This window comes from Lemur catta, chromosome 6 (assembly GCF_020740605.2).
Source record: "Lemur catta isolate mLemCat1 chromosome 6, mLemCat1.pri, whole genome shotgun sequence".
In the NCBI taxonomy this organism is placed as follows: Eukaryota; Metazoa; Chordata; class Mammalia; order Primates; family Lemuridae; genus Lemur; species Lemur catta.
The window spans coordinates 61,167,864-61,177,273 of record NC_059133.1 but is presented as its reverse complement, the minus strand read 5'-3'; the positions used below and the strand labels follow the sequence as shown (position 1 = coordinate 61,177,273).

General features: G+C 37.5%; 1 protein-coding gene across 1 annotated transcript; it reads left to right on the top strand.

Annotated features, from left to right (window-relative positions):
* The first annotated feature begins 1,084 nt into the window (after positions 1–1,084).
* Positions 1,085–1,806, top strand: LOC123639830 (high mobility group protein B1-like). The gene has a single exon (XM_045553972.1). It carries the CDS (start codon positions 1,178–1,180, stop codon positions 1,787–1,789), a length of 612 nt encoding a protein of 203 aa, XP_045409928.1. The 5' UTR covers positions 1,085–1,177; the 3' UTR covers positions 1,790–1,806.
* Positions 1,807–9,410: the final 7,604 nt, after the last annotated feature.

Genomic DNA, 9,410 nt, shown 5'->3' with positions numbered 1-9,410 from the left:
TAGTTCAGTTTCTTGAGAAAATAAACCATCAGTTTCCTGCCAGGGTAGGGAGGAGGTAGCAGGCCAGCTGTACCAGGGAGAAGAAGGGAACAGGAGTCTAATGGCTTCTTATGTAAACATTCACCAGTCCTCTTGGTTCAGCCCTACCCCCCACCTCAACGACCTGGTGCCTCTAATTCTAAGACTTGCCCTGATTCTACGGCGTGAACTGCCCATTTCTTTTGGTTCTCTCTCTCTAAGACAAGGTAGGCCTCAGTTATCTCTCATCTGATCACTTAGTTACAACTTTTCCATTTGCTTTCCATCCTCTAAAATTTCATTAATATCTCTCATCTCTTCTTGTCTCCTCTTCTATTTTCTTTGTCCTTATGGGCTTACACATTTTTAAATTCCTTTACTGACATTTTAATGGGGTTTGGGGAGCAATTGTTCAACTTACTGTATGTTTCTTCTTTACTCTCTGCCCTGGAGACCACGTTCTTTCTTTCCTCTGCCCTCATAACTACAGCTTTTCTTCTCTTTTTGCCCTTTAAAGCATCCCTTTTCTCCTCTTCGTCCAACGTAGCCAGCACAATTTCTTAAATAAACTTAGGCTTTCACGCAACATGAGAAATAGCATGACTTCAGGCAGCTTCCCTGTTATTATCCTGTCCTATCCCACTCCTACCTACCCTGTGACAATCACTGAAGTAAGAAAACCCTGAGGGCCAGGCTTCCCATTGAAAGAGGAACAAGAAAATTTTGGAAGAGAAATAAATTAAGTTTGTATTTAAATATATAAATATAGTTAATGTAATGAGAACAGTTACGTGGCTGGCTACTTTCCGGACAGCCCTTGTATATTTACTGCCTGTATTCTATACACAGTAACATCTGCAGAGCACCTCATTGCCCTGGAACGCTGGGTTTCATCTAAGCTCCCCATGTTAGCATTGCAAAAGGTTTCACTGGATTTCTTACACCCCAGAGAATGGTTGCTTTCATATGCCAGGGATAGGACATGGTGTCTTAATAAGAAAACCCTCCAGTTATAATTCACAGACAATTTGTTCAGATCACAGTCAAGAAACATCAAAGGATTGTAGTACATTGAGCTCCATAGAGACAGCGCCGGGGCAAGTGAGAGCCGGACGGGCACTGGGCGACTCTGTGCCTCCCCGAGGAAAAATAACTAAACATGGGCAAAGGAGATCCTAAGAAGCCGAGAGGCAAAATGTCATCATACGCATTCTTTGTGCAAACTTGCCGGGAGGAGCACAAGAAGCAGCACCCAGATGCTTCAGTCAACTTCTCAGAGTTTTCTAAGTGCTCAGAGAGGTGGAAGACCATGTCTGCTAAAGAGAAAGGAAAGTTTGAAGATATGGCAAAGGCGGACAAGGCCCGTTATGAAAGAGAAACGAAAACCTATATGGTTCCTAAAGCGGAAACGAAAAAGAAGTTCAAGGATCCCAATGCACCCAAGAGGCCTCCTTCGGCCTTTTTCTTGTTCTGTTCTGAGTATCGCCCTAAAATCAAAGGAGAACATGCTGGCCTATCCATTGGTGATGATGCAAAGAAACTGGGAGAGATGTGGAATTACGCTGCTGCAGATGACAAGCAGCCTTATGAAAAGAAGGCTGCAAAGCTGAAGGAAAAGTACGAAAAGGATATTGCTGCATACCGAGCTAAAGGAAAGCCTGATGCAGCAACAAAGGGAGTTGTCAAGGCTGAAAAATGCAAGAAAAAGAAGGAAGAGGAGGAAGATGAGGAAGATGAAGAGGAGGAAGATGAAGAAGATGATGATGAATAAGTTGGTTCTAGCGCAGTTTTTTTCCTTGTCTATAAAGCATTTAACTCCCACGTACACAACTCACTCCTTTTAAAGAAAAAAATTGAAATGTAAGGCTGTGTAAGATTTTTTTTAAACTGTACAGTGTCTTTTTTTGTATAGTTAAGACGCTATCAAATGTGTCTTTAGCTAGCCCTGTCCTGGTGGTATTTTCAGTAGCCACTAACCTTGCCTAGTACAGTATGGGGGTTGTAAATTGGCATGGAAATTTAAAGCAGGTTCTTGTGGGTGCACAGCACAAATTAGTTATATATGGGGATGGTAGTTTTTTCCTCTTCAGCTGTCTCTGATGAAGCTTATACGAAATAGTTGTTCTGTTAACTGAATACCACTCTATAATTGCAAAAAAAAAAAAAAGTTGCAGCTGTTTTGTTGACATTCTGAATGCTTCTAAGTAAATACAATTTTTTTATTAAAAAAAAAAAGAAACATCAAAGATACCCCAAATCTACTTTCCAGACCGCATGCCACTTAAAAAGCATCCCAGTCCCACAACTGTGCTGCCTTCTATTATAAACCATTACTGGGGGGGGGGTTCCCAAAAAATTATTTTGGTTATTAAGTTGTGGTGTTTAAGGGCGGTAAGTAGATGCAAAGATACAAGATTACAACTAGTATCTTGACATTTCAGATAATTAAATCTTAGAAAGGGGATCCTTAAACTGATTTTCATGTTTCCAGATTAACTGTTGTCATAAAATCAGAGACATTGCAACTTTCTTAGAGGGTCCTAGTCCCAGAGCTAACACAAATGACAATAGTCGCTCTGCTTGCTGCAGAAATTAAAATAAGCCCAGCAGAGTTTTCATTCTGAACATTATAAGCCACCTTGTGAGACATTACATATAATTAAAGAATGTGCTTCAATAGTTCCAAAATATCCTAAAAATTCACTGTAAAGAATGATAAAAATTTAGAGTTAGGATCATATAAATCAGCTTAAAAATGACCAAAACTCTTTAATCCTGTAAGGAGGTAAATAGCTGCCTAAAACAAAACAAAACAAAAAATAACAAAAAACAAGCAAAGAAAAAATAAGATATATGGCACCATGAGAGAAAAAGTCATATAAATGAAAGAAGAAAATTCTAAAATGCATATATGTGTTAAAGAATCACATGAGAAGGTATATTAGAATATATTATTACCTCCAACATCAGTCCGAAGCACAAAATATAAATTAGATTCTTCCTTCTTCTTATAACTCACTGCTTTCAACCTATTTAATTATTGTCTTTTTGGTCAACTTTCAAAATGTAAGAGAATGCATTCAAGAGGAAATGAAAAGGAAGTTGTTACTATCACCAGTACAGGCAATATGAACAACTTCATATAATAATTATAATCTCTAAACTGAACATAATTTCTAAAATCTGAACTGTAATACTGTTCATAACTGTTTACTTAAAAGGAGTCTGACTATATTTCAAAACATCTCCCTCACAATTCCACTTACAAGGAGTAAAAATACATCTTACTAGCACTGACTGTCTCACCACGGCTCCATCTGTTTCCTTTGACATAGACCTAGACCTGTATTCTTGGAACCTCAGAAGCTGATCCCCAAACCACCTCTTGCAGAATGGAATACAAGTTTTAAAACCAGTATTATTTCCATCCTATTTCTCTTATAAAACTTGTAAAATATTGATGCTAAAGCTGATGATGAACCCCTCCATCTGAGCAGCAGGCTGTTTTCAGTTTCATTTTGATGGAATGATGTAAAACTACATGATCTCTACAGTTCTTTTAAACTGAGAAATCTAACGTATCTTTATTGCTTTACCATGAATAGATTTAAGTAGAGTTGGTAGGTATGTATTTCCTACCCATCAAAATTATCTGAAATCTCACCTTAAATGTCAGACACCCTAACTGATCTAGTCTCTAGAAAGCAAGGTGATCAGCTGGGGAGAGGCCTGGGCTAGGCTTACCAGTGGATCTGCATCACAGTGCAGGGAGCTGGTGGCCAGGCTGCTACAAGGAGCAGTAGGAGCCCTTGCTCTTACGTTTGTCAATCTGCAATACAATAGGTCTGCCAGCCTACTGCCTCCCAAAACACACATCAGGAAAAGAAAGGAAGAGAGGAAAAAGAGATTTCCATTTTGCCTTTATCTCTAAAAGCATTGTCAGCTTTGAAGGAATAAATGATGGCAGAAGGGTCCGTGTGTGCCAAGGCATCCTCATCTCAGACAAGGCCAAGGATGATAGTTCCCTTACCTCAATGCAGGAACAATTCCCTGAGCATGAGGAAGATTCAGTTCATACACACGTGCACACACACGCGCACACACACACACACACACACACACACACACACACACACACGCATGGCACTCCACAATGGGGAAAAAAGACTTCTCTGATGTGAGGAAGGAAAAGGTCATTTTCTCATTGCCCAGTTCCTTCTGTTCGGAAATTTTCAATCATTACAGGGTAACGACAATTAAAATTATGTTCTATCTTGATAATTTATTCATTAAGTAAATATTTACCGAGTGCTATTATATGCTAAGGATCCTAACATTCTCCTGCAAAATGTTTTCTTTCTTAAAAAAATAAATTCATGTCATACTTTCTGCAAATATGTCTCCTGCTCAAAGAATATATTCAGTACAATGAAGTGTCTCATTTCAGTATACAAGCTTGTCACTCAGAAATGGCCAACTGATGGAACATGGTCTGTTTCTAAGCCACAAGACAATTTATAACATCAACTAGTTATACCTCTTTAGGAAACTGTGGCTATTATAAAAACACAGAAGTTTCTATAATATCTTAGGTGATGACTAAGTCATGAAACAGTCTATCTTTATAAAAGGTTTTCCTTCTCTATATCAAAATAGCAAGTGTTTCCCATAATTTCCACACATTGTTACTAATGTTGCCCTTTGAAGCTACATAAAATCTTCAAGACTTTTACTATTACTATTATTGGGTGTTTACTAAATATACTGCCCTGTGCTAAATTCTTTACAGATATGTTATCTCTCCCTGAAAACACAGACCCACAACATCCCCTTTTCCAGAATAAAACAAGACATTCCAGCTGTTTTTCATATGATTGTTTCCAGACCTTTCAATGTTCTGATCACTTCCTCTGGTCAGCTCCACTTTGTCAATGCCCTTTTTAAAATGTGGCATCACTATCTAGTCATGATCTTCCAGATGTACATTAACTGATTCCAAGTACAGAGGAACTATTATTTCCTTGGTCTGGACAGGCTATTTCTATTAGTCTGGCATAAGAAGACAGGGTCTTTTTTTATTTGTTTGTTTTGGGGAGTGTTGTGTTTTGTTTTATGGCAAATCACATGACCCTGCTCATGTTGCCCTTGTGGTCAACTTAAAGCCCTGAGGCCATTCTTCATATAAACTTACATGAAAGCCCAGTCTCCACCATCCTGTGAAGTTGACTTTTAATGTAAAGGAAATGTTTAGTTTGCATTTATTTATCCCTATAAATTTAATCTATTTAATTCTCTGTTCCTTCCAGGCTATCAAGATCTTTTTGGATCTTATTTCAACACTTAACACTTTAACTTCCTTTATAGCATTTGAAAATGAAGGAAGCATGTCTCCTATGTCTTTATCTAAGCTGATAATTTAAGGAGTTGAATGGACCCTTAGTGGCATGCCAGCTAGGACTTTCCCACCTAGTTGCTATCATCAGCTCATTAGTGGGAAATCCTGAGATCCAGGCCTTCAACCAATTAGGAATCTACCTAATTATTTTATATTCTTGACCATTGTCTTCATCTTGTTCTCAGCTAGAATCATTATGCATTGCTCCAACCTACCAGTTTGGTATTAATAACATATGAACAAAAAGAATAGCTCTTGTAAGCTGTTCTGGTAATTGCAACTTTCTTTCTGAACCTAATAAATAACCTACCTGAAATTTCACTACAGAATCTTGCCAAAGATCAATATAATTTAGGCTTTTGTTCCTGGAATTTATGTTCTTCCTTGAATATACACTTTAAATATATTGGGACAATATTTGCTCATTTTCATTCTTAATACCTCTCTTTCCCTCTTCAAGATTACTGACATTGGGGTTGGATTCTTCTCTGCAGTCAATGTGCTAGAATGAAATCCAAACCTCATTCCCGAAGTCATTGACAGCAGGCAGGTTTTTTCCTATCCCCACACCCCTTAAGGAGTGCAAGTCTTTCATAATGTTATTTTATCTGTCATTTCCAGTGTATATATGAATATCTTCACAACAACTGCAGGAGGTAGGTGGGTCAACTATTTTTACCTTCCTTTCTTTAAAAATCGCTGAGATTCTAAGAGATTAATTGAGAACTTAACGAGTGACAAACTTAGAGCAGAACCCAGTTGTCTTACCTCCAAATCAGTACTTTCTAAACTACTTTTGGTATCTCCTTTTCTTAACTTCCAGGAAAATTGTTGCCTTTTTAAATGAATCTATATGCTCTGTTTCAAAAAATAAAGACAAAATATAAAAGCCATGCAACCTTATGTTTATTTCTTTTTGTTTCTATGCCAGAATACTTATATCCAAATTTATTATCTGATACCTCAGCTCTGGTTCAGAAAACTATCTATAATTTGTTTCTTTCCTATTATGTTTTTACTTTTAAATATCTTACTTTATATGTGTTTCAACATTTTTTGTTATAGAAATGGTCCATAAACAAATCTTAAAAAATTCACTGTCTTTTTTTCCCCTCAGGAAACCCCACTACAGCTAGTAAAATAACACCTCCTTTGTCAGCTTCCTCCTTCCAATCACCTCAGAGAGAAATTCTATTCCCTACACATCAGGGATGCTGGAATTGCTACCTTAATATTCATGCAGCTAAATTTGGCTAGTCTATGAATCTGCCCCTGACATATCCACTACAAGAAATAATTTTACTGTTTCTTAACAGAAGCAAAGGATTTTACCTACAAAAATCAAAGGCCACCCAAAGATAGGATAGATCAGATGCAAAAGCACAAAAGAAGGTGAGCTTTACAGGTAGTGACAATGATTGAAGATCTAAAAATTATTTTCATGTGTGTAAATGCATGGAAAGGATTTATGTTTTTAAAGTGTATTATCTTTGGCTTTCATTAGTTTGTCTTTGTTGTGCCTAGATTAGAAGTTTTTTGTATTTATTGGTGTATTTCTTGTGGTTAAGATTTTCTTGAATCTGTTGCTTGATTTCTTTCATTAGTTTTGGAAACTCTCAGCCATTGTCTTTTGAAGTATTATTTCTGGCCCATGTTCTCTTCTCTTCTCAATCTTCCGGAACTCCCATAATATATATGTTAGCTTTTCTCAGTGTATTCTCTATATCTCTTAGCCATTCTTATTTTTCTCCATGATCATTTTGGATATTTTCTTCTGACCTAGCTTCCAGTTTTCTAATTCTCTCTTCATATATGTCTAATGTACTAACACATTCATTATAGTATTAATTTTTATTCTTGTGTTTATTATGTCATATAGTTTCCAATTTTATGCTTACATTCTCAATCTTGTAGTATTATCTCCTTGAACATTGTAAGCATATGTACTTTACAGTCTGTGTCTGATAACTATCATATCTGGAGTTTCCATGGGTCTTTTTCTATAATCTATTGTTTTTGCTGGGTTTTGTTCAGAAAGTTTTATCACGTTATGTGCCTGGTTACTTTTTATATTGTACTGCACAGTGTGTCTGCTGAATTGTTCATGGAAGCAATTTTTGGCCAAGGATGATATTTTCTTTTACCAAAGAGGTTTTATGTATGCTCCTACCAGATAGCTACTGCTAACAGTTTGGGATAACCTCAATCCAATTTCAGGAATTGAGGTGATTTAAAATTAAGTTAAACTATCTCAGAGTTCCTGCCTACTTTTAGCTTACCCTTATATTTCAAGGATGAATTTTCAAGATACAACCTAAATTGAGGCAGTTTCACCAAGACCACCAAAGACATGGCAAATCCTGGACTCTAATCCCTACCCTAGCCCAGTGAAACTATCAAAAGCACTGACCAGGCTCTCAATATATCCTCCAGAATTGACACATGCCTCCAAAGGAAATATGACCTTAGGTGCTGAGCTCACCTCCCTGTACCCTCATTTTCTCCCACACCCTAAACAATAATTCTTTATTAACTTGTTAGCTGTCTGTTTTCAAAAAGATTTTTAAAAATATCTTGTCCAACATTTATAATTGTCCTTAACATAAAGTTGATTCAAATTACCTAGTCTGCCATTACTGGAAAAAGAAGTCCCTGGAACTTTGTTTACTCATGGATCACTTTAGCTAGCTCTGTAGCCAAATAGTCAGCAATCAGGCTCATCTTTGAATTGATGGCCTTTCCCTTGCTGATGTAACTGCACTCATTAGAACAGTATGGTGCACTAATATCAGCATAGTTTCTCTAGGCATGGCTTCAGCCCACCTTACTTCAGATAGGAGTTCCTAACTTTAATTTCAGTTGGCTTTACATGACAGAGCTTCCTCTTTTACTGCTGACACAAGAAAATACTGTTAAAGGCAGAATGGTGTACTGGAAAGAATGCTGGAATGGAGTTAGCAAACTCAAAGTTTAATCCATTTCCACCATGAGTTTACTGCCTGTGTTCCACAGTTCCTTTCACTATGCACCAAGCCCTCTGCTAAGCATGCACACTACAAAAGTGCATGAGATTCAGTTTTGTCCTCTACTCATTTTCTGTGAGCCTTAACATTTATCCATAAGCTAGGAATTATGAGATCTACCTCACATACTCGTAAGGATTAACTAAGGAAACTTACATTAAAGCATTAAGTTCACAATCATTGACACATACGAGGAACTTAATTACTATTTGTTGAATGATTTTGATTTTATTTCTTATTTTTTTTAGAGATGGAGTCTCATTCTGTTGCCCAGGCTGGAGTGCAATGGCACAGTCACAGCTCACTGTACCCTCCAACTCTTGGGCTAAAGCAATCCTTCTGCCTCATTCTCCCAAGTAGCTAGGACTACAGGCACACACCACCTCGCCCGGCTATTTTGTTTTTTTATCTCTTGTAAAGATGGAGTCTCACTATATTTCCCAGGCTAGTCTTGAACTCCTGGCCTCATGCGATCCTCCTGCCTCGGCCTCCCAAGGCTGGGATTACAGGTGTGAGCCACCATGCCCAGCCTGATTTTGATTTTAGGCATAGTCTTTTAGGCAACATATTTGTTTCTAAAATTTTTAATAAATCAAATTATATTTTAAATGCACTATGGGAGCTAAGTTCTGAAAGGAAATTAATTATGGATATGGGAAGAATCCTCTTTCTACAGAGTATTAAATCCACTTACTCTCGTGTGATCATATTGATTTTCATAAAATTAGTTTGATCAGAGTAGTTATACCTGCAATAAAGACACAAGCACTTCCTCTATGCAGATGATCTTTGGAGCCTCACAGGGGTAATGACACCACTTGCTGAAACTGTAAACACTGATGTTGTTCCATGTCTCTGTAACAGCAAAACACTGACCTGAGGTGGCCGGGACGATCCAAGTTCAATGTGGAATGTGGGCCACGAGAATATCCTACGAGGCCATGAGGTGTAGCAAGCACCAGGGAAAAGACTTG

What these genes read in the sequence shown, in the direction of transcription:
- LOC123639830 (XM_045553972.1), top strand. Translation starts at nt 1,178, where the DNA reads ATGGGCAAAGGAGATCCTAAGAAGCCGAGAGGCAAAATGTCATCATAC.